A 25,982-nucleotide genomic window follows, 5' to 3' on the forward strand; every position below is an offset into this window, starting at 1 on the left:
CAGCAGACTTGGACCAGCAATCCAAAAACTTGACCAAAGAATCTCTGCCCTGCACATGACGGACATGGCAGCAGACTTGGACCAGCAATCCAAAAACTTGACCAAAGAATCTCTGCCCTGCACATGACGGACATGGCAGCAGACTTGGGCCAGCAATCCAAAAACTTGACCAAAGAATCTCTGCCCTGCACATGACGGACATGGCAGCAGACTTGAGCCAGCAATCCAAAAACCTGACCAAAGAACTTCTGCCCTACACATGACGGACATGGCAGCAGACTTGGAGCACCAATCCAAAAACCTGACCAAAGAACCTCTGCCCTGCACATGACGGACATGGCAGCAGACTTGGAACACCAATCCAAAAACCTGACCAAAGAACCTCTGCCCTGCACATGACAGACATGGCAGCAGACTTGGAGCACCAATCCAAAAACCTGACCAAAGAACCTCTGCCCTGCACATGACGGACATGGCAGCAGACTTGGAACACCAATCCAAAAACCTGACCAAAGAATCTTTGCCCTACACATGACGGACATGGCAAAAGACTTCCAAAAGCAATCCAAAAACTTGACCAAAGAATCTTTGCCCTACACATGACAGACATGACAATAGACTTCCAAAGGCAATCCAAGAACCTGACCAAAGAATCTCTGCCCTACACATGACGGACATGACAACAGACTTATAACACCAATCCAAAAACTTGACCAAAGAATCTTTGCTCTGCACATGACGGACATGACAACAGACTTAGACCAGCAACCCAAAAACCTGACCAAAGAATCTTTGCTCTGCACATGACGGACATGACAACAGACTTAGAACATCAATTCGAAAACTTGACCAAAGAATCTTTGCTCTGCACATGACGGACATGACAACAGACTTAGAACACCAATCCAAAAACCTGACCAAAGAATCTTTGCTCTGCACATGACGGACATGACAACAGACTTATAACACCAATCCAAAAACTTGACCAAAGAATCTTTGCCCTGCACATGACGGACCTCTATGCTGCAGTCATGCATTAGAAGCTCTAGATTGTGCTCAAACAGGAGTCCTCTTCCAGAAATAGCGGTGTAATAAATAACCATTCATCTGTTCCTCCAGAAGTCATGCTGGGGAGGAACAGAAACTGACTGTCGGAGTTAATGAAAAAAGGAATGTTCTCCTTCTAAATCAAAAAGCGCTATACTTAACAGATTTAACATCAAGGTCAAAAAGTCGCACAATCATGTTTCAGAGTGAGTTAGATGAATCATTTTACATTTTTTTTTTGGATGAGAAGAGAAATCTTCTCCTTTATCCAGAAAGCTTGGATAATTGGGTAATTAATTCTTTATCCAGAAAGCTTGGGTAATTAAAGCCACCATGCAAATAAAACATCAAATTAAGAAGTAAGATGTTGATTAAACATCCATGGCACCCATGACAGATAAATGAGAGTGTGAATGTCTCTCTAAAAGAATCAAAAGTCTTGCAGTTTCCTTTGGTGTTTGGGGCCATGGAAAGACTCCTGCTGTGTGCCAACTGGAATTCATCATTTGGATATTTAGACTTGAAGTCAACAGTTAACTGTTAACACAACTATGATAGAATGCCCTAAAACATAAACTTTTTGTCTTCTGTTGTTTCCTTAATGCAAAGAAAACTGCTGATGTAGCCCTTTTCGCCCCTTCTGATTCTTTCATCAACAAATCTGCCATTATACTTGAGCTTGAATAATTCCTAAAGGTTTCTGAGTTCATTGGGGGTTCAAAAAGCAAAATTACTGTATGACTGTTGGCAATGTGTGAGATAGCACATTGAACAATAAGTATGTTTATTAAAGGGGACATACAAGGCTACTCATCTGTGAGGGCTTTCATATCAAGACATGAAGTAAAGACATGTGCCAGCCTAAAAATAGTGAGGAGATTTGGCCACCCTGGTCCGTACCGATAGGTGAAATTTTGGGTCTTGGGCCATGGACTATATGCCTCTGCAAAGTATTCTATGCAAAGTTTTAAAACCACACCTTTTCATTTTTGTGATATTTCATAAACACCATATTGCCTGTCAAAGTAAGCAAAATAGCACAGATTGAACAAATCAAACGTCTTGCCATGTTAACAATTTTAACAAATCACTCATGTTATGTTATTTCTCTGACAAGATGATGTAGTTGTTTCTGGTTATATCACCCAAACCCTGTTTTGCCATATGTGTGTGGGGTATGAGCGACAAGTGTTTCTGGTTACATCACCCAAACCCTGTTTTGCCATATGTGTGTGGGGTATGAGCGACAAGTGTTTCTGGTTACATCACCCAAACAATGTTTTGCCATATGTGTGTGGGGTATGAGCGACAAGTGCTTCCTGTTACATCACCCAAACCCTGTTTTGCCATGTGTGTGTGCGGCATGAGAGACAAGTGTTTCCAGTTACAAAACCTAAACCCTGTTTTGCCATATGTGTGTGGGGTATAAGCGACAAGTACTTCCTGTTACATCACCCAAACCCTGTTTTGCCATGTGTGTGTGCGGTATGAGCTACAAGTGTTTCCTGTTACAAAACCCAAACCCTGTTTTGCCATATGTGTGTGTGTGTGTGTTATGAGCGACAAGTGTTTCCTGTTACCTCACCCAAACACTCTTTTGCCACATGTGTGCGCGTTATAAGCAAGTGTTTCCTGTTACGTCACCCAAACCCTGTTTTGCCATGTGTGTGTGTGGTATGAGCAACAAGTGTTTCCTGTTACAAAACCCAAACCCTGTTTTGCCATGTGTGTGTGCGGTATGAGCAACAAGTGTTTCCTGTTACATCACCCACACACTGTTTTGCCATGTGTGTGTGCGGTATAAGTGACAAGTGTTTCCTGTTACAAAACCCAAACCCTGTTTTGCCATGTGTGTGTGCGGTATGAGCAACAAGTGTTTCCTGTTACATCACCCAAACCCTGTTTTGCCATATGTGTGTGCGGCATGAGCAACAAAGTGTTTCAGGTTACATTACCCAAACCCTGTTTTGCCATGTGTGTGTGCGGTATGAGCAAGAAGTGTTTCCTGTTATATCACCCAAACCCTGTTTTGCCATGTGTGTGTGCGGTATGACTGACAAACTGTTACCGGTTACATCACCCAAACCCTGTTTTGCCATGTGTGTGTGCAGTATGAGCGACAAGTGTTTCCTGTTATGTCACCCAAGCCCTGTTTTGCCATATGCGTGTGCGGTATGAGCGACAAGTGTTTCAGGTTACATCACCCAAACCTTGTTTTGCCATATGTGTGTGCAGCATGAACAACAAAGTGTTTCCTGTTACGTCACCCAAACCCTGTTTTGCCATATGTGTGGGGTATGAGCGAGAAGTGTTTCCTGTTACATCACCCAAACCCTGTTTTGCCATATGTGTGTGCGGTATGAGAGACAAGTGTTTTCTGTTACATCACCCACACACTGTTTTGCCATATGTGTGTGCGGTATGAGCTACAAGTGTTTCTGGTTACATCACCCAAACCCTGTTTTGCCATATGTGTGTGCGGCATGAGCAACAAAGTGTTTCAGGTTACATTACCCAAACCCTGTTTTGCCATATGTGTGTGCGCTATGAGCAACAAGTGTTTCCTGTTACATCACCCAAACCCTGTTTTGCCATGTGTGTGTGGGGTATGAGCGACAAGTGTTTCCTGTTACATCACCCAAACCCTGTTTTGCCATATGTGTGTGCGGTATGAGAGACAAGTGTTTTCTGTTACATCACCCAAACCCTGTTTTGCCATATGTGTGTGCGGTATGAGCTACAAGTGTTTCTGGTTACATCACCCAAACCCTGTTTTGCCATATGTGTGTGCGGCATGAGCAACAAAGTGTTTCAGGTTACATTACCCAAACCCTGTTTTGCCATATGTGTGTGCGCTATGAGCAACAAGTGTTTCCTGTTACATCACCCAAACCCTGTTTTGCCATGTGTGTGTGGGGTATGAGCGACAAGTGTTTCTTGTTACATCACCCAAACCTTGTTTTGCCATATGTGTTTGCAGCAAGAACAACAAAGTGTTTCCTGTTACAAAACCCAAACCCTGTTTTGCCATGTGTGTGTGGGGTATGAGCGACAAGTGTTTCCGGTTACATCACCCAAACCCTGTTTTGCCATATGTGTGGGGTATGAGCGACAAGTGTTTCCTGTTACGTCACCCAAACCCTGTTTTGCCACATGTGTGTGCTGTATGAGCGACAAGTGTTTCCTGTTACATCACCCAAACCCTGTTTTGACGTATGTGTGTGCGTTATGAGTGACAAGTGTTTCCTGTTACAAAACCCAAACACTCTTTTGCCATATGTGTGTGTGCGGTATGAGCAACAAAGTGTTTCCTATCACAAAACCCAAACCCTGTTTTGCCATATGTGTGTGGGGTATGAGCGACAAGTGTTTCCTGTTACAAAACCCAAACCCTGTTTTGCCATGTGTGTGTGCGGTATGAGCGACAAGTGTTTCTGGTTACATCACCCAAACCCTGTTTTGTTATATGTGTGTGCAGTATGAGCGACAAAGTGTTTCCTGTTACATCACCCAAACCCTGTTTTGCCATATGTGTGTGCGGTATGAGCGACAAGTGTTTCAGGTTACATCACCCAAACCGTGTTTTGCCATATGTGTGTGTGTGGTATGAGCAACAAAGTGTTTCCTGTTACAAAACCCGAACCCTGTTTTACCATGTGTGTGCGGTATGAGTGACAAGTGTTTCTGGTTACATCACCCAAACCCTGTTTTGCCATATGTGTGTGCGGTATGAGTGACAAGTGTTTCTGGTTACATCACCCAAACCCTGTTTTGCCATATGTGTGTGCGGTATGAGCGACAAGTGTTTCTGGTTACATCACCCAAACCCTGTTTTGTCATATGTGTGTGCGGTATGAGCGACAAAGTGTTTCCTGTTACATCACCCAAACCCTGTTTTGCCATATGTGTGTGCGGTATGAGCGACAAGTGTTTCAGGTTACATCACCCAAACCCTGTTTTGCCATATGTGTGTGCGGTATGAGCGACAAGTGTTTCTGGTTACATCACCCAAACCCTGTTTTGCCATATGTGTGTGCGGTATGAGCGACAAAGTGTTTCTGGTTACATCACCCAAACCCTGTTTTGCCATGTGTGTGGGGGGTATGAGCGACAAGTGTTTCCTGTTACATCACCCAAACCCTGTTTTGCCATATGTGTGTGCGGCATGAGTGACAAGACATTATGTTTCCAGTTGCTCTAACACGGTGCCGCCCACTGCCTTGTACAGTACAACTCAGGCTAAAAGTCAATTGTTTACTGCTCGTATCGCACTCTGAGGTACTGAATAACGCTCCACTAGCGTGTGACAAACTCTTTACTGAGTTGTGTCAGAGACCTGCTGAGACGCGTAGGATTATCGTTGAAGGTGTGAATATAGTTCCATCTTCTGATAAATCCTAGCTAGTTTGGAAGCGAAGGTGCAGTCCCCGTGTATTCAGCTATGTGAATATATACTAGCCGTGAAAAGCTGAAAGTTTATCTTGCTATATATAGCATAATATATCCATTATGTTATGCCATAAAAAAAATCTGACAGCAAGTATTTTATAGCAAACTCGACAAATCTTCACATAACCTTAACAAACCAACGCGGCTTTCTTGAGAATAAATCATATGCAATACTGCAAGCCTTCTGCCTACGATATCGCTCCAACACACCAGACTTGTATATGATTCTTCACAGTCATGACTTTTTGTTGTGACTTTAAAAATTACATAAAAATATTTAATTTATTTATTTGATTGGTGTTTTACCCTGTACTTGAGTATATTGACTGATACGATCATCTAGCATTATGGTGGGAGGAAACCTGGCAGAGCCTGGGGAAAACCCATGGCCATCGGCAGGTTGCTGGCAGACCATCCCACATACCGCCAGAGAGGAAGCCAGCAAGAGCTGGACTTGGACTCACAGCGACCTCATTGGTGAGAGGCTCCTGGGTCATTACGCTGCAATAGCACCAACTGAGCCACGGAGGCCCCGATATCAAAATAACATTATGTATTAATATTACTGTAAGGATTACGTCAGCCTCGTATCGAAAGAACTAAAAAAACTTCTGTTCAGGACAGAGGCAGGCATCAGTGGGCTGCAGACTTTTCACTGTAGGCTACTTCTGGTTGACAGACATGTAGGCCTGACTCACCAGCTATGTGTGTTTTCAACCAGTAACCCCAAATGGATGGTGTATTTATTTGTATTTGACAGGTGTGTTAACAAGGTTTTTAATATTAGCTTACATTAATGATTGTGTACAGACATAATTACAACATGCCTATTGTTCTTCAATCTTGGCAGAGTGTCACAGCTGGACACTAACACTGCATGAGTTCTTCTCCCAAGTCTCTGTGTGAAACTTCTGAGTACTCTAATTAAGCATACAATTATCCACTTTGCTGTTGCTGCTAACACCCATGATATTTTTTACACAAATATAGTAGGGCCTATACATCAAAACATTACTGCCCAAAGCGGGAAAAAAAACACCAACTTGTAAACATATGTTATTGGTACAAGTATGAACTATTCACATACATTTTGCTTCAACTTTTACTCCAGTTCACAAATCAAATTTGATATCAGATCTCATCTGGGTGTTGGTTCAAATAATGTATTGTTAAGCATAAATTAACAGAGTGGAATTATTTCCATGAAGGCATTTTGTAGTCAAAGGGAGTCGGTAAATAAAATATTTCAGGCAGGCTACACTGCGTCTGGTAAGCCAAGAACTGAAATAAAGTGTATTATTGCAAATGGAAAATTATTTCTTTTTCTGTGAGAAAACTTTTCCTTCGTGCGTGTGCTCTGTGGGTGTTTTTCCAACAGGGTTTGGTACAAACTACAAATTCTCCACAAAGTTATATTGTACAGACAAAATTTAACTTGTCCTGTATCGTGTTTTTCATTTATTCCACGTTTGTACGTGAAATTCAGATTGTGACACTTCTTTGTTGTTGTTGTTGAACATCATGTAAGCATCAAAGTGTCACTTTTGTCTGTTAAATTACTGAGTGGCAAACAACTGTTCACTGGCAAATGACACAACAGGGAAAACCTTCCACAGAAAAATCGACAGATATTTGTCCACTTTTAAGGGAGACGAAGAAGAAAGGAGATGAACTGCTAATTTTAGCCTTTGTGGTGATCCATAAGACTCACTCGTAAATCACTACTTTAAAAGAAGATTGCCACGATGCAGTCAAAAAGACACACATCGGATATTTTAATTCAGTTTCATGTATGGTGTTGGCCTTTCAAAAATTCTGTGAAATCATTCTAGCAAAGACCTAAATTTTCGGTTGTCAATTTTCCATTGCCAGCACGTATGGGCGTAACAACGCTCAGCCACGTGTGTGTGATCAGTTACAGCGGATGGATCACTGACTGTGCAGGTGAGACCTCTGGGATCATGCTAATCTCCTGCCTGGTTTTGACTTTTAGTCTGAGCTGTACTGTACATGTAACAATTACAGGTTAAAAGCTGATTTACAGATGCTTAGGCCTGTTTCCATCCCTCTTCCTGAATAACTCAAATTATGATTTGTCTTCTTTTAGCTAAACTTTTGTAGGTCACAGGTACAGTGGGCTATCAAATTAACAGCCGGCAATTCATCACTGACACACCCCAAATACATGTGTGTTATGGGAACCACATGTCTGCTGCAGAACTACCTGTTACACAGGCCTTTCACATGACACACAGGTATACATGTAAATGTTTGTACATTTACTGTTGTTTATTAACTGCCAACTCAAAATACGTGTAGATCCCAAAAGATGGATCTACACGTATATAATCTCTGACCAAGGTCTGTATTGAACCCTAACATGTTTGCCCGGTGGTTTGAGAAGGGCACTTGTCAATGACGTGCTCACTTCTCTCAGGGTCGTACTAGTGGAGCAGACCACTAACCACTGCTATACCTGCAAACTTTGCGTGTGGGGCGTGTGTGACACAGGTCGTACTAGTGGAGCAGACCACTAACCACTGCTATAAGTGCAAACTTTGCGTGTGGGGGCGTGTGTGACACAGGTTGTACTAGTGGAGTAGACCACTAACCACTGCTATACCTGCAAACTTTGCGTGTGGGGCGTGTGTGACACAGGTCGTACTAGTGGAGCAGACCACTAACCACTGCTATAAGTGCAAACTTTGCATGTGGGGCGTGTGTGACACAGGTCGTACTAGTTGAGCAGACCACTAACCACTGCTATACCAGCAAACTTTGCGTGTGGGGCGTGTGTGACACAGGTCGTACTAGTGGAGCAGACCACTAACCACTGCTATACCTGCAAACTTTGCGTGTGGGGCGTGTGTGACACCGGTCGTACTAGTGAAGCAGACCACTAACCACTGCTATACCTGCAAACTTTGTGTGTAGGGCGTGTGTGACACAGGTCGTACTAGTTGAGCAGACCACTAACCACTGCTACACCTGCAAACTTTGCGTGTGGGGCGTGTGTGACACAGGTCGTACAAGTGGAGTAGACCACTAACCACTGCTATACCTGCAAACTTTGCGTGTGGGGCGTGTGTGACACAGGTCGTACTAGTGGAGTAGACCACTAACCACTGCTATACCTGCAAACTTTGTGTGTGGGGAGTGTGTGACACAGGTCGTACTAGTGGAGTAGACCACTAACCACTGCTATACCTGCAAACTTTGCGTGTGGGGCGTGTGTGACACAGGTCGTACTAGTTGAGCAGACCACTAACCACTGCTATACCTGCAAACTTTGCGTGTGGGGCGTGTGTGACACAGGTCGTACTAGTTGAGCAGACCACTAACCACTGCTATGCCAGCAAACTTTGCGTGTGGAGCGTGTGTGACACAGGTCGTACTATTTGAGCAGACCACTAACCACTGCTATACCTGCAAACTTTGTGTGTGGGGCGTGTGTGACACAGGTCGTACTAGTGAAGTAGACCACTATAACCACTGCTATACCTGCAAACTTTGCGTGTGGGGCGTGTGTGAAACAGGTCGTACTAGTGGAGCAGACCACTAACCACTGCTATACCTGCAAACTTTGCGTGTGGGGCGTGTGTGACACAGGTTGTACTAGTGGAGTAGACCACTAACCACTGCTATACCTGCAAACTTTGCGTGTGGGGCGTGTGTGACACAGGTCGTACTAGTGGAGTAGACCACTAACCACTGCTATACCTGCAAACTTTGCGTGTGGGGCGTGTGTGACACAGGTCGTACTAGTGAAGTAGACCACTATAACCACTGGTATACCTGCAAACTTTGCGTGTGGGGCATGTGTGACACAGGTCGTACTAGTGAAGTAGACCACTATAACCACTGCTATACCTGCAAACTTTGTGTGTAGGGCGTGTGTGAAACAGGTCGTACTAGTGGAGTAGACCACTAACCACTGCTATACCTGCAAACTTTGCGTGTGGGGCGTGTGTGAAACAGGTCGTACTAGTGGAGTAGACCACTAACCACTGCTATACCTGCAAACTTTGCGTGTGGGGCGTGTGTGAAACAGGTCGTACAAGTGGAGTAGACCACTATAACCACCGCTATACCTGCAAAATTTACGTGTGGGGCGTGTGTGACACAGGTCGTACTAGTTGAGTAGACCACTAACCACTGCTATACCAGCAAACTTTGTGTGTGGGGCATGTGTGACACAGGTCGTACTAGTGGAGTAGACCACTAACCACTGCTATACCAGCAAACTTTGCATGTGGGGCGTGTGTGACACAGGTCGTACTAGTTGAGTAGACCACTAACCACTGCTATACCTGCAAACTTTGTGTGTGGGGCATGTGTGACACAGGTCGTACTAGTGGAGTAGACCACTAACCACTGCTATACCTGCAAACTTTGTGTGTGGGGAGTGTGGTGACATAGGTCGTACCAGTGGAGCAGACCACTAACCACTGCTATACCTGCAAACTTTGCGTGTGGGACGTGTGTGACACAGGTCGTACTAGTGGAGCAGACCTCTAACCACTGCTATACCTGCAAACTTTGTGTGTGGGGAGTGTGTGACACAGGTCGTACTAGTGGAGTAGAGCACTAACCACTGCTATACCTGCAAACTTTGCGTGTGGGGCGTGTGTGACACAGGTCGTACTAGTGGAGTAGACCACTAACCACTGCTATACCTACAAACTTTGTGTGTGGGGCGTGTGTGACACAGGTCGTACTAGTGGAGTAGACCACTAACCACTGCTAAACCTGCAAACTTTGTGTGTGGGGAGTGTGTGACACAGGTCGTACTAGTTGAGCAGACCACTAACCACTGCTATACCTGCAAATTTCGCGTGTGGGGCGTGTGTGACAAGAGGTGACGGAATTTCATGACACAAAACACGAAAGCGCCTCATCAACCCTAAAATGCAAAGAGTAGTGGAAGATGAGGAGCCTTGAAAATTCTTTGTCCAAGGCTGGTCCTGAACCCACATCAGGTCATCTAGTATAGCCTGCTTCTCCTGACAATGATGTTTACGAATAATTTCTATATCTGACTGAAATTACTGGCCATGTTGTTTTGAAAAGAAATAATTCTGAGCAAATGGAGAAAAAAAAATGCCAGGGGGATACAACATTAAATTTGATTTCACAGAAATGAGACATAGATCAGGGGAGACTACTTCTGGTTCCTGTGGTGAGACTGGTGAGCAGAGTCCTATGAGACCACCTGCTTACTGCCCTCGTGGGCATATAAATTTATGTCAGTCTCTGTCCCACACAGTAACAAATTCTCCTGGAGAATCACAGCAAAATGACCACCCTCCACGTAATAGCTTGTGACACCTCATCGATCACAAAATCTCCTGATAAACAAACTGTTTTGTCTTAGAAGCTACACGTAAAGTGATATAAACTTCCATGCATTTTTCAGTTTCAGTTTTTCACCTACTCAAACAGCCAAAATGCAGCAGACAACAAATCTGCATGGTGTAGGGTGTACACTGTGCGCTCCAAAAGTTGACGAGTTCTTCAGGCCTATTAAGTTTTAACTTTTTTTAATGTATATATTTCATTGTTGCTTCATGCCATACACAGGAATTTTTCGCTTGTTCGACGGCAGTCAGATAGTGGTCAGATTTATGGGTGGAGGAAACTACCGACCTCCTGTCATCACGCGAGTGAGACGTGGGTTATGCTGGCAAAGTTGAAACGTACGCTATGGTTTAAAATCACATCTTCTTCAAAAGGAACAGCTCTAGTACATGATGATGACTGGACTTAAAGTATGGCTCTACAACAGTGATGTAAAGTCTACATTTATTGAAAATATCATCCTCGTGTGGCCGTGCAGCCATTAATCAGTTGTGGCTGCAGTTTCAGTGTCAGGTAAGTTTTCAAACCAGCAGTGAACATTGGTCATGGCGCACCAGTAGAAATTAATGATGAAACTACTGATGACTGTCGTGCGTGTGTGAGCGCCGAATATGTATGCTATTTTTTACTACTGACATTCAGAAGATGGGAAGACAAAAGACGCCGGGTTCATGGATATGGTAGGCCTAAATTTCGGATTCATGCAACAAATTTATTCGACCCTGAGTGAGACGAGATCAGATCATAAACTGTATGGGACTGATCAATATGTTCACATTCATCTGCATGACCTTGTGACCATAAGGTTGCTTACGGGACAAAGTATTATTTTCATTGAGTTTTAATAAATGCTGCGATGATGTGGTGTTAACCATGCTGGATACGCAAAACACATTTATTTGGGAGCCGCGATCGAAATTTTGCAGTTTTGAAAATTACACAATTTTTATAGGTTATAAAGACCACATTGATCACTGTGTCAGTTAATGAACACATGTACTTCTCTCCTATTACAAGTTTATGTATCAGAGTTTGAAAAAGAGCAGGACTTACAGCATGTGTTTGACTTCCTGTCCACGATGGCTATGTGTCGAGTCTCTTTGAGCAGACGTTCACCGGTCTGGTCCGTGTGGTCGATAATATCGTCTAGTAAATCTGACACAAATAGAACATAACAGTGGCTGAACAAACAGTCAACAGTGGCTGAACAGTCAACAGTAGCTGAACAAACAGTCATGAGTGGCTGAGCAAACTGTCAACAGTGGATGAACAAACTGTCAACAGTGGCTGAACAGTCATTAGTGGCTGAACAAACAGTCATGAGTGACTGAACAAAAAGTCATGAGTGGCTGAACAAACAGTCATGAGTGGCTGAACAAACAGTCAACAGTGGCTGAACAAACAGTCAACAGTGGCTGAACAAACAGTCATGAGTGGCTGAGCAAACTGTCAACAGTGGCTGAAAAAACTGTCAACAACAGTCAACAGTGGCTGAACAGTCAACAGTAGCTGAACAAACAGTCATGAGTGGCTGAGCAAACTGTCAACAGTGGCTGAACAAACTGTCAACAGTGGCTGAACAGTCATGAGTGGCTGAACAAACAGTCAACAGTGGCTGAACAAACAGTCAACAGTGGCTGAGCAGACAGTCAACAGTGGCTGAGCAAACAGTCAACAGTGGCTGAAAAAACTGTCAACAGTGGCTGAGCAGACAGTCAACAGTGGCTGAACAAACAGTCAACAGTGGCTGAAAAAAACTGTCAACAGTAGCTGAACAAACAGTCACAGAAAACTAGTGGAAAAAGCTTATACATATACATGGGAGATTTAGACTTGATATGATATGATCATGCAGAAAGGTATGAAATTCAGTTGACCACAATAATCTCTAACGTTTTGCTTAAGAAAACTTATACCGTAAGTATGTAATATAAAAAAACACCAGCAGAGTCTCTCTGACATTATTAAGTGAAAAGTTTCGGTCCAGACAGAGAGTCTCTATGCAGAAGCGAAGTCAGCCATGTGCTGTCCATGACCAGCTGTAGTAATACTCACTCTGTTTCCTCCCACCACAATGCTGACTGCTGTTGTGGAAGTGAAGTATTCTTATGGTGTAAAACACCATCAAGTGAGTAAAAAGTACTACTCACCATTCTGAGCATCCACTTCATCTCCTATATCTAATGCCATCTGTTTCTGTCTGGCGATCGCATTTGATAACACATCCAAGCCCTGGTCTTGTTCTGTTCACAGACACACACAATAATCACTAAAATGGTTGACCAGCTCAAACAATATTATAAATGCTACATATAGATGTTTTCCTGTTATTGCTATGTGATATTTCCTTTCTTTACCTATTTAGTACATTACACATTAAACACAGCAAACTTTGGCACACTATTTGACCTGGGAAAACTAGAAACATATGAACCAAGCCACAATAACTCTTCTGCTTATCTCAGTTTTCAGCTGATTAGTGCACTAGCGCAGCGTAATGACCCACGAGCCTCTCACCAATGCGGTCACTCTGAGTTCAACTCATGCTGGCTTCCTCTCCGGCCGTATGTGGGAAGGTCTGTCAGAAACCTGTGGATCGCCGTGGGTTCCCCCCATCGACTCTGCCCGGTTTCCCACCATAATGCTGGCCACCGTCGTACAAGTGAAATATTCTTGAGTACAGGGTAAAACACCAATCAAAAAAAAAAAAATAAATAAGTATTTCAGTTTTATTTGGAACATCTGTAAGCTGTACACAATTACTGACAAACAGACAAGTACACTGTGCACAGGTGAGAATCACTGTTTACATACCCCTGATGATGGACTGTTGTTGTTGTCTTATGTCCTGACTGGTGACACCCCTGTATTCCTCCGGCTCTTCCTGCCCTATGCCCCAGGCATTGTATCCAGATTGTGAGGTCCCTGTACCCAGCAGGGAGTACCTAAGAACACAAATAATAACTCATTCACCAGCCCAGTGAGAAAGTAGAAATGCAGCAGGAAACCAATTCTCAAAGCACTTCATTCCTTGAATGATTGTTTATGTCTCAGGCAGTGTTAGGTCACATTCAGGGGAACTAACTCTGAAGGCTTTGTGGTGAGAGTACACTCCCTTGAATGTGATCCATCTCCAGTTAAAATATTAGAGACATATTGCCAACTGCAATCCATTGGCGAGTGTTGCATTGTGGTAAACTTCACACTCTCACTTGCATGCTATCTCATCTCGCGGACAGTTTTACACCAGTGACACATTTCCCGTTGTAATTCTCTCAACTGAGAGATTTATTTACGAGTCAAATGTAACTCATTTTTGTATTTAGCTGAACCAATTCAAAAATTCTGAATTTCTTTTGGCGGTATGTCTCTTTATCATTCTCACCTACATGTAATAACTGGAAAATTTTTTGAACACATGATGCTATATCCACACTTTTCACATTTATAAATCATTGCAAGAAATCATTTAATTGATGATTCAACTAAGAAACCAATTACATACTCTCAGTAGATGTACAATTCCCTGGCTTTATTTATTTATTTCATTGTTTTTTTTTTTTATGCTGTACTCAAGAATATTTCACTTACATGACAGCGACCAAAATTATGGTGGGAGGAAACCTCTCATAGCCCAGGGAAAACCCACAGCTATCTGCAGGTTGCTAGAAGACCTTCACTCAAACGACTGGAGAGGAAGCCAGCATGAGCTGGACTTGAACTCATGGAGACCGCATTGGTGGGAGGCTCCTGGGTCATTGCGCCGCACTGGCATGCCAACCCCCTCGGCCAAGGAGACCTCTCCCTGGCTTAGCTAACTTCCTGAATCTAACAACATATGCACAATTTAGGAATACACCATATTCACAATTACAAGGCACCGGTAAAGCTACTGTTACATTGCAGACATGACTGGTAGCACGTGAAACTGTTGTTACATTGCAGATATGACTGGTAGCATGTGAAGCTGTTGTTATAATGCAGATATGACTGGTAGCATGTGAAACTGTTGTTACACTGCAGATATGACTGGTAGCACGTGAAGCTGTTGTTACATTGCAGATATGACTGGTAGCATGTGAAGTTGTTGTTACAATGCAGATATGGCTGGTAGCATGTGAAGTTGTTGTTACAATGCAGATATGGCTGGTAGCATGTGAAACTGTTGTTACACTGCAGATATGACTGGTAGCACGTGAAGCTATTGTTACATTGCAGACATGACTGCTAGCATGTGAAGCTGTTGTTACACTGCAGATATGACTGGTAGCATGTCGAACTGTTGTTACATTGCAGACATGACTGGTAGCATGTGAAGCTGTTGTTACATTGCAGATATGACTGCTAGCATGTGAAACTGTTGTTACATTGCAGACATGACTAGTAGCATGTGAAGCTGTTGTTACAATGCAGATATGACTGGTAGCATGTGAAGCTGTTGTTACACTGCAGATATGACTGGTAGCACGTGAAGCTGTTGTTACATTGCAGACATGACTGCTAGCATGTGAAGCTGTTGTTACACTGCAGATATGACTGGTAGCATGTCGAACTGTTGTTACATTGCAGACATGACTGGTAGCATGTGAAGCTGTTGCTACACTGCAGATATGACAGGTAGCATGTCGAACTGTTGTTAAATTGCAGATACGATTAGTAGCATGTTAAGCAATGAGATCCGGAATTTCTTATTATCCATACTACATTATGACATATGACAAATCTCAAGAAAAATTACTTGAATACTTCTCTGGACTCTTTCTTAGAAAAAATAAAGTAAAAGGTCCATGTACTGATTGTTTCAGATGTCGGTCTCATTAGTTGCTATTTTCACTTTGTGGAGACTGACCTGGTATCGCTGTTATCATGCCTGAATGCTGCCTCCATCTGCTTCTCCTTGGTTTTCAGGTTATCCATCATAATCTGTCTCCTGTCTACTTCTCTCTGAGTGCTGATCATACATGTTAAGGCTAGCTTAGGTGTGTTCCTGAATCTAACAATGTGTGCCCAATTCAGGAATATGCCATATTCACAATGACAAGGCACCGGTAAACTGTTTACACCTTAACCAATGAAAATGTGTCTTTGCCTGTTAGTGTTAGCCAATCAGTGTTAGGCTTTCTCACACTTTGGGCTATGTTATGAGGCTTGACCATGGTCAACATGATGTCGAGACAGACAGAACACACAGTTCAAGACAGGCCACCAACCGAAGCTGGCAAATTTCTACAAGGTTTATGCTCAAGTCAGCTAAGAGCCAGATGTAGGGACCTAGGAACCTTGTTTGTGAAGCTGTTGATACATTGCAGATACGACAGTTTGCATGTAAAAGTTGTAATAGCTGTAATAAAAATTCTATTTTCAGTCTTGTGAATTCTCTGTGTAGATGTACTTAGGTTCGTCCGTGGACTGTTTTTGTGAAAAAGCTCCTGAAAGGGACAATGACAAGAAATGTCAACTGAATAAGGGCTCAAATTAAAGGCAATTAAAGTCTACACTTGAGAGTTTGATACATTCAGCAGTAGTTCTGAACCTGAATGTCAAAAGACATCTTCCCTCTCTTTTAAGGATTCCTATTAATAGTAAGCCCAAAGAATCTGTGCTGAGCTCCCCTCAAGGACAGTGCAGACCAAAGAATCTGTGCTGGGCTCCTCTCATCGAGAGTGCAGACCAAAGAACAAGGTAGACAAACGACCAAACAATATGTGTGGGTTTCACTGAGAATACAAGCAGGAACAGTCAGAGTATAACTTTGATGGAGCGTTCGAAGTGTTCCAATGCAATCTTACCTTCCTCCAGGTCAAAGCATAGCACATAATAATATTGTGTTAGTATCAAGAGTGCAACCAAAGAATGTGTGCTGGGCTCCCCTCAAGGAGAGGGCAGACCAAAGTAAGAAAGCCTTGGATAAGATCAAGTACCTTCTAACCTGGATCTGTGGGTCACTGTTCACATGAACTAGTTACAGAAAATGTGCATCAGCTAATGATTAGCTGTAGCACACTAACAAGGGAGATAATGACAGGCTATGGGAGACAACTCCTGGTGCGCAACCTAACTCCCTAACACTGAACCAGACCTGCAGGTGGGATGTCAAAATCCAACCAAAAGAATGACTTCTTTTAAAAGAGCTGTTTGGTCTCAGCTAAAACAGAACAAAACAATACAGTCTTATCAAACTTTTTCCAAGATACATTTCTACAGTCCAGAAACAATAATGACACAATTTGGGGCCGATCACTTTACAAAGGATACATGTGGTAAGATGTTGAGAGCTTCATTAAATCATCCCGCAGTTTGTTTAGCTTAGACGAGAACTGTTTCATAGAAGATCGTATCTGGGCATTAAGCTGCAAAGAAACAGACGGCATATTAACCTTAACATAGGCCTTTTGACATGTAGCCAATCACACAAATATAAATGATTCACATCTAAATTAATGTAGATTACCAGTAAACCAAGAAGCAAATTCAACTAAATGCCACATGAAAAGATGTAAAAACTGTCAGGCACCTGACAAAAATCCTGACATAAAGCCACAACGAAAAGCTGCCAGAGCTGGATTTGAACAGGTAACCCTATTACTAAAGCTCCACACAGTCCAAGTCAACCAGCATTTTAACCATCTGAACTATCAAGGATCCTATACTGACAGACAACAATACCAACATTATTTTATGTTTCATTTCAAAGTTTTCAGTAGTCCTGTGCAAATCACTTCTTCAGAAACCCAACACAGCCATGATTTATTAATTTAATTGATGTTTTACACAGTACTCAAGAATATTTCACTTATATAACTGTGGCCGCCATTATGGTAGGAGGACAGCAGGCCGAGTCTGGAGGAAACCCACAACCATATCAGGTTAATATGGCCATGATGGTGTTTACAAATAATTCTACCCCACTGTTGGCTGTGTGCCATGCGCAAATATACATATTATAGAGTGAGTGAGTGCTTGGGGTTTAACATCGCACTAAACAATTTTTCAGTCATATGACGACAAAGGAATCCTTAGAGTGCATGTAATGTGCCTCCTTGTTGCAGGATGGATTTCCACCACTCTTTTATCTAGTGCTGCTTCACTGAGACCTGTTACCGAAGGCAAGTAAGACACCCCACTCAAGTCATTATACTGATACCGGTCAACCAGTCATTGCACTGTCTCCTTCATGCTGAACGCCAAGCGAGGAAGTTACAACATCCTCTTTAAAGGTCTTAGGTGTGACTCGACCCTGGATCTACGGCTCCCAAAGCACTACCTACTGTCGGCTATTGAGGCCGGTCATATTAAATAGAGGTGACCTTTCAAACAACATCAAGTGTGTCATACAACACACCAGGTGGTAAGTTTAATATAACATTATTTGAAGACAATATTTCTACAATTAAAAGAACTTGAGTTTATGTGTTACTTTTACTTTTATAATTGATATAAAGGCAAACTATCGAAAATTCCATCAGTGACAAATCTCTTATTTTGAACAGTATATAGATATCACTTTTGTTTTGTATGTTTTTGTTATTTTACACTCACACACCATGATGTGGAAAAAGAAAATTTGTTTCACGATGTTCCAATCTGAACAGCGGTATGATGTCATAACACATATACAGTATACTTTTACATTCCTATGTCACGCAACTATGAGACACGACGTCACACATATGTAGCCTTGAGATATCTAAGTCAACTGCAATCGGGCTGGTAGATTGGTCTAAAATTGGTTTGCAGAGAGAGTAAAAGAGAATGGCAGCATGAAATATGCCATTTTTGCTTCATTTTCTACTTTTTGGGGGGTAGAATAGACTTTAACACCTTCGTCTAGGTGTTTGTTGTGTAATCCAATACCACTGACCCTTGTTTCGTACCAAAACAGAGAATGCGATTTAACACTGTATGAAACAAGGGTGAGCGAGATCAGGTTACACAACAAACCCTTAAACATACACATCAAAGACAGCACTCACTTTACTGTAACTTGTGCTGTTTTTATTTTGCTTGTTCCTTTCATTGATCTTTTCCATAATGTCCTGGGCCAGTCGTGCTCCCGCATCATGCTCGTTCAACCTGCAAACCAGAAGTAAGGGAATCAGAGCCAATGATGAAATGAAATAATCAGTCTACATTTTTGAAAGCACTGTTTTTTTTTGCGTGTTTTTTTTTAATACTTTGTATTTGTTGTTCAACATCACTCTCCACACTATTCCTGTTGTTGTGAGGACAATGACAAGCTTTATTTCTTGATGTTGTTCCTTACAGTAAATGTGACATATCTGGGCTCTTTCTCTCCATACCTGTGTGTGACTGTGTCTATGATTGTGGTCACTTATCACCCAAAAATAATCGTGTTACAGTTTCCGTATGCAAAGCCATTAAGATCAACAAGATTTACAACAGCAATTTATACTTATACATTTCTTCACAAAGCCCTTAGAGAAACCGAGTTGTGATGGGTCCCCAAACTGTTGTGGTACCAAGCGAAGGTCTTTCAAGCCTGTGATTTCCAACTTTTGTTGCACTTAATTGCTGAAGGGTGTCCACCTGCTCCCTTTCCTTTCAGAGTTTCCACAGGTCATACTCTCAGCAATCAAGGGCACTCTGTTTACTACCAGGCCATGGAGAACACTTCTGTCCAATTCGTTATGTCAAGAGGAAACCTAGCTGACATTAGTCCAAGTACACTGACAGTAGCTTGAGGAATATTTGGCTATGCCATTTTCATGGCTCTAAACCTACAATCAGAGATGAGCCCAAACAATTCTGAAACTGTTTATCCTCAGAATTGAATTACCATAACAAAATTGCATGTGGCGATGGAAAGGGGAAATGTCACAAGGTGGATTTCACCAGCCAAAAGTAACTGGAGTAAAAATAGACATTTGGTGCGGAAGGGTGGGTGGGTGGGTGATGGGGTGGAATTCAACGTCTTTCTAGACTAAACATACCGAAGTCAAAGCGAAACCAAACATGGCAGTGGAGGGCAACAAAACGTCAAGCCAGTGTTGTGATGTTTATCTTCGAGTTTCTTTCTAACAAGGTAGGTCAATGACCAAACAATGTGAATTTCACTAAGAACACAAGCAGGAACGTTCAAGGCATAACTTTGATGGAGCACTCCAAGCTTTTCACTGCGATCTTGCCTTCCTCCAGGTGAAAGCATAGCACATAATCATACTTCTCTAGTACCAAGAGTGCAAACAGTGTAGTAGTCCATGCTAGTTTTGGCAAAAACTTGTTCAGCCACATCGGCCTCAAACCAATGTCAGAACATACTCCATTTAAAAACAAGATGCAGTTGCTGTGGGAGGTTGTCACAGCATTTGAGACAAAAATTACTTATCAAATATGTCTCCATGGCCTAAATTTTGCACACACTTAGGTTCCTTATCTTTTCATCCATGGATTTATCACAAGCACAGCGATCTGCTGACCTAGTCCACATGGACCCCGAGATTCCTTGGTGATACTAAAAGCAAAAGTCTCAACATAGTTCACAAGGGAGGTAACTGCATCAGGTTTTTAAATGGATCGCACTCTGACGGTTTGGGACCGACGTGGGCAAACAAAATTTTGTCAATCCTAACATCAGTGCAGTCTCAGACTATAAAGACAGTAGGTTTTACTCATGGAGGTATATATAGGAGGAGGAACAACTCAGGCTCTTCAAAGTGTTCAATGTACGATAATGACACAGTAGGATTCCGACTTTGTTTTAATAGGGGCAGGTGTTCGCGCATGCCCTCTCGAGCTGCTTATATAGCCCTCTATAGCTGCTTTTCACACCTGGGGTAAAAGTACTCTGAATGTACCAAGTCTTGCATTGCTTGCTCACAACAGAGCCCCGTTCAGGCGGCAAATAACGAATACAGAACAACAGAATGGGTGTCAAACCACTTCACCAAATTCCTTGGAAATATCATCTTTAAAAGTAAATAACATCATAAACAAAAACATGCTACCGGTAGTTGAATAGTAATGACTGCACATGCATGGTTTGTATATCTTATAAAGACAACAATTTCTGATTTGCTGCAGAGAAAACTCGACTTGATGTCATCAATTCAAATTTCCATTTCTTAGATTTGACCATAACGAGCCATTTTTAAATACTCATAACATGCCACCAATATATGTATTATAACTGTTAAGGTTTAAACAAGGACGATATTCCCGTCGGATGGAAGTTGAATTTGCCCATATTCCATTTCAATGCACCAAAGTTTATTAACACCTGCCACAAGTGGTACACTATACAATGCTGCCCTTGCAAATGTCTCCATAAGCACTGGTTCATGGGTTACATAGACAAACTAATAAACGTTCAGCACAGGTGTGTATTCACGCAGGTAATCCTCTTCAGTGAGTTATATTTTTAAAATCAGTGGGGAATGTGCATGTGCACCTATGTCGACCAGCAGTGCTTTATGACAAATATAGGAATGTAGTGTTTACAAAAATCAAACTTGTTAAGAAACTGCTCATGGGGCCGTAAACTGCCACAAGTGCACATCCTTTAAGTATTTCCCTGATTATATTGTAAGCGGACATGTGAGTTTATGGAACTCAAACATCACTAATTTTGGATATTTCTGAAAAAAGGCCCATGTATTTCAAAAAGACAGTTTTCTCAAATTTCAATCTTCATTAACAAAAAAAAAATTGAACTGCGTGGCTCAATCAACACCAGGTAAATGGCATAAACTAATGTTGCCTACCAAATATAATTTTATCGCACTATGAACACTGCACAATAGTGAAAAAATAAAAAAATGTTCCTGGTAGCTCAATAAGTATAGCTGTCCATTACTTACAAAATCCTACATAGATGTGATTAAAACGCCCACCTAGACGCACAAATATGACCTTACTATATCTTTGTTGTGCGCAGAACTTGGAGTTGACACTTTACACTCAAAGTAAGCATGCATGATGTGTCCCCGTTTTAACTGGTTAAAAACTGTCCAGAAGGCCACAAATGTAACTCGGCTTTTGCCGATGACACATTTTCTTGTATTTTCGAACCGCCAAATAAGTCAATGGACATTTCTGTTCCCATATACATATTTTACTGTGGATAGCTTCTCAGGTGTGAACTAAACCTTACCTAATATAATAAAGTTTACAGCTGATTTCTTGGTTAACGACACTTGACGTATGCAACAGTTACTGTGAATGTGACAAGCGATATGCACCAAATCTAGCCCCTACTGTGTGCTTCAACTCCTCCCTTTATATTGGGCTGGCAGAGTATCGTAGCCAAAGGGGAAACTAGTATTAAACCTTACACCGATTCACGCCATGTCCGATGAGCCCTTTCCAAAGAACGGTGGCAGTCCAAAAGTGGTGTCAACCTTGGCTCTTACCTCTCAGCTCACCTGCACATGCAACATTCCATACCAGATATATACCATTCGGTAGGGCACACCAGCCCCATATTCACAACAAGGCAGACCATTTCTATACACGGCGGCCCTTAGGCTTGTCTTTTCAGGTTTAACCCTCATGCCCCATCTATGAATGATAACTTTTTCAAGACTTATAACTGTGGCGAAGGCAAAATGGCTGCTATTTTAGCGATAACAGTGAGGTGAATTAGGGTCTCGTGTGTCCTTACCCAATGGAACATATGTGAGATGTTGCATGTGCGGGCGAGCTGAGAGGTAAGAGCCAAAGTTGACATCACTTTTGGACTGGAGCCATTGTTTAGAAAGGACTAACCGGATATGGCGTAAATCGGTGCATGGTTTATCATTGGTTGCCCCTGTGGCTACAACACTCTGCCAGCCAAATATAATTTATTTATTTCTTTGATTGGAGTTTTACGCCGTACTCAAGGATATTTCACTTATACGACGGCGGCCAGCATTATGGTGGGTGGAAACCGGGCAGCGCCCGTGGGAAACCCAAGACCATCCGCAGGTTGCTGAGGGCCCTTCCCACGTAAAGCCGGAGAGGAAGCCAGCATGAGCTGGATATGAACCCACAGCGACCGCATTTATAGCCAGCCCAATATAAAGAAAGGAGTTGATGTAGCCACCTGGGTGCACGACGAATCCAAACACGAAAGGACTGTGAACTTAAGTACTGTTGTATGCTTCACATAAAAAAGAAACCACATTTTCCCTATCTGACATTTTCAACTCAAATAAGACTCAAAAATTACGCTGATAATTACACAGACCGACATAAAACAGAAGTTTTACTTCCACCTGAAGCCACTCACCAGGCATCTCCTGCCATCTTGTGATGCGGAAGTGACAGTCAACAGACTTCTACGCGTGCCTGGTGACCCGCTACACGTGATTTCATGACCTTTAACGTAAATGTTAGAGGCTCCATCGGGGAGATCACTATTATTTTCTCGTAAACAGGATAAAATACAGCCATAGGACTTTATTGTAAATTCTCGGTTACGAAATGTTTTTTTTAGGATCATATTTTATTTTTAGGCGTAAGAGTGAAGCTTGATTCAAAATTTATGTTGTTAACCATTTGTATTATAAAAACCACCCGACATTCCAACAGATAAGGTGAGTTTGCCTGCGCCTCTAGAACCCCTCAGTGATGTTCAAGCGTGGTACCCGCAAACCTACTTCAACACTCTCACACTTCACAACTCCGCAACCCAAGTCGACGGTTGTGAAGGAAGAAATGCCTGCTCGTGTGCGACGGAATTTGAGTCCAAATGAGAAATCGAATGGGTTGGAGCTGTAGTGATGCGGCTCACCGTTCGAAAGGCGGTTCAAGGGACTGCTGTTTTTTGCTCTCTGGTATGTTTGAACATTTTGTACCAAGTTAGCCAGCAAGGCGGTACGGAGGTGGGAGGGCCAGAGTTTGACGGGAGTTACCGCCATGGCCGGCGGGCGCAGTTCGTACAGGAGCCTCCGGACGCCCTGGATCTTGTTAAAACTTTTAATGCAGTCCCCGGCCGAAGACCAAGAAGTGCCAAGGGAGGTTTGGACGATAGTCACCAAAGAGCAAATGCTTCCCGTAGTCTGACAAATGTCAAAGTTTCCGACCACAATGTCGATCAGTCGAAATCCAAAGGCAAAAAGCACCGACTCACGAACTTGGGTGATGTTTACATCAGTGTCAAAACTACTCAGAAATATCATCAGAGCAGGGTGAAAATATTGCTGGACACCTGGGTACAGTTGGCACGTGAACAGGTAAATATAATATATTTGATGACAGTTGCAATGGAAATTTTAAAATGTCTAGTATATGAACTAAACTACCAGTATGCACAGTAAAGTGGCTTATTAGTTACTGATTCAGTAAGACCAGTTTACTGTATAGGCCTAGAGAATAGAGAATCTCCCGTTTGACTAGCATATTGATCCCACAGCACGGGGAATAACTGGCATATTATGAAGTAACAGCGTTATTATTGAACTCATGTTGGAAAACTTCTGTAATCTTATGCACATACTTGTGTATATATATATATATATATATATATATATATATGTAAATAATGCATATACATGGCCACTGATGCTGTACATTTTACCAGCCCTTTTCCTTTCTTCTAGAAAATTTTTAGCCATATTTTAAAAACACTTTATATAGAATTGCAAATGGCAAAGTCTTCATCTAACCCAGACATGTTAACACTATCTCAACTAACAGCAGTGAGAAGTTTGCATTATACATTTTGTTAAACATATAACTCTGTAGTGGTTAGGTTGTACCGAGTTACAGCAGGCAAACATCCATTACAGTGCCAAAGCTAGCACGACATGTATGATCCGTAAATGTGCCGACTGAAGCAGCTGCCTGGAGTGCAGTATAGATCTGTTTGTCTGACAAGTTAGTGTTTACCTGTGGCTCGGCAATCTGTTCACTTGTGGATTAGTTTACCTTGAACACAGCAGACTGATTGATTCGCCTACGTAGGGCCGGTATACTCCAGAGCTAATCAATGTGAGACTTGTGGACAGACGGATGGGACTTGTGTATGACAGCTAGCATTAGTGCTGAGCTGACAGAATGATGCTAACATCAATATTTCTCATCTTTAGCTTCCTCCGTCTAACTTTGCTCAATATCTGCAATATAGTTATGTTAGTCTTCATTATAAACCTGTGTAGTACACAGTAGTACACCGGTGTATATCTCATGTTTTTTGGTGCTGAGTCTTGAGTAAATAAAACAGCACAGGAGAATAAAACTGCAGTAAAAAGTCACAGGTCTGCATAGACGGTAATAATGGGCAGGTGATAATGTTAAGTAATTCACTGACATGTTACTGGTATCAAAACCATTAAAAACAATTATGTTCTTGGACCACATTATCAGTATGCATATTCTACCTGCAGTCTTAACATTGTACTTTAATACCTCAACCTTTTCACATGTGAAAGAACAACTTCCAGGACAGTTCATGCACATTTGTATTCTGATCTTGGAGACAAAACCACATTGATTGAATTAGTCAGTTTCAGGACTTCACAAAAAGTATAATTTTGTCAGTTTTCACAAATGTAAGCCTTCAGAATATGCTTGAATTTACACTTTGCAAACATGCGAAATGGTTGAAGAAATGCAGTACCACATATTAAGGTAGCAACAAGTACATCTATTACACTATTTATAGGTATATGTATATATACATGTATAATATGCACTGCTATTTCAAATTTAACTTGTTCAGTGATGTCATATTTGTACTACTATTAATATACATTGTATTTAGTATTCCTTGTGCTCCATTGATTAGCTACACTACTCGTGTGTTATGTGTTTAGTATTCCTTGTGTTCCATTGATTAGCTACACTATTCGTTTTTTACCTATTTAGTATTCCTAGTGTCACACTGATTAGCTACACTACTCATGTGTTATGTGTTTAGTATTCCTTGTGTTCCATTAATTAGGTACCCTACTCATGTGTTACCTATTTAGTATTCCTTGTGTTCCATTGATTAGCTACCCTACACGTATGTTACCTATTTAGTATTCCTTGTGTTCCACTGATTAGCTACACTACTCGTGTGTTACATATTTAGTATTGTTTGTGTTCCATTGGTTACCTACACTACTCGTGTGTTACGTGTTTAGTATTGTTTGTGTTACGCTGATTAGCTACCCTACTCGTGTGTTACGTGCTTAGTATTCCTT

At 42.0% G+C, this 25,982-nt stretch overlaps 2 protein-coding genes across 2 annotated transcripts in view; one reads left to right on the plus strand and one right to left on the minus strand.

Moving 5' to 3' along the window:
* LOC135478962 (syntaxin-8-like) overlaps window positions 1-23,102 on the minus strand; it is a 39,620-nt gene extending 16,518 nt beyond the window's left edge. Inside the window, exons 1-7 of the mRNA XM_064758663.1 lie at window positions 23,084-23,102; window positions 18,828-18,927; window positions 17,110-17,204; window positions 15,704-15,805; window positions 13,669-13,799; window positions 13,005-13,097; window positions 11,908-12,009 (exon numbers count right to left, since the gene is read on the minus strand). Of these exons, the coding sequence (XP_064614733.1) occupies window positions 11,908-12,009; window positions 13,005-13,097; window positions 13,669-13,799; window positions 15,704-15,805; window positions 17,110-17,204; window positions 18,828-18,927; window positions 23,084-23,100 (640 nt within the window). The 5' untranslated portion in view covers window positions 23,101-23,102. The remainder of the gene's footprint in view (window positions 1-11,907; window positions 12,010-13,004; window positions 13,098-13,668; window positions 13,800-15,703; window positions 15,806-17,109; window positions 17,205-18,827; window positions 18,928-23,083) is intronic.
* Window positions 23,103-23,486: 384 nt separating this feature from the next.
* The window catches only part of LOC135462192 (fringe glycosyltransferase-like), a 44,691-nt gene continuing 42,195 nt past the window's right edge, over window positions 23,487-25,982 (plus strand). The window contains exon 1 of the mRNA XM_064739589.1: window positions 23,487-24,029. Coding sequence (XP_064595659.1) covers window positions 23,577-24,029 — 453 coding nt within the window. The 5' untranslated portion in view covers window positions 23,487-23,576. The remainder of the gene's footprint in view (window positions 24,030-25,982) is intronic.

Source organism: Liolophura sinensis, chromosome 1 (genome assembly GCF_032854445.1).
Source record: "Liolophura sinensis isolate JHLJ2023 chromosome 1, CUHK_Ljap_v2, whole genome shotgun sequence".
In the NCBI taxonomy this organism is placed as follows: Eukaryota; Metazoa; Mollusca; class Polyplacophora; order Chitonida; family Chitonidae; genus Liolophura; species Liolophura sinensis.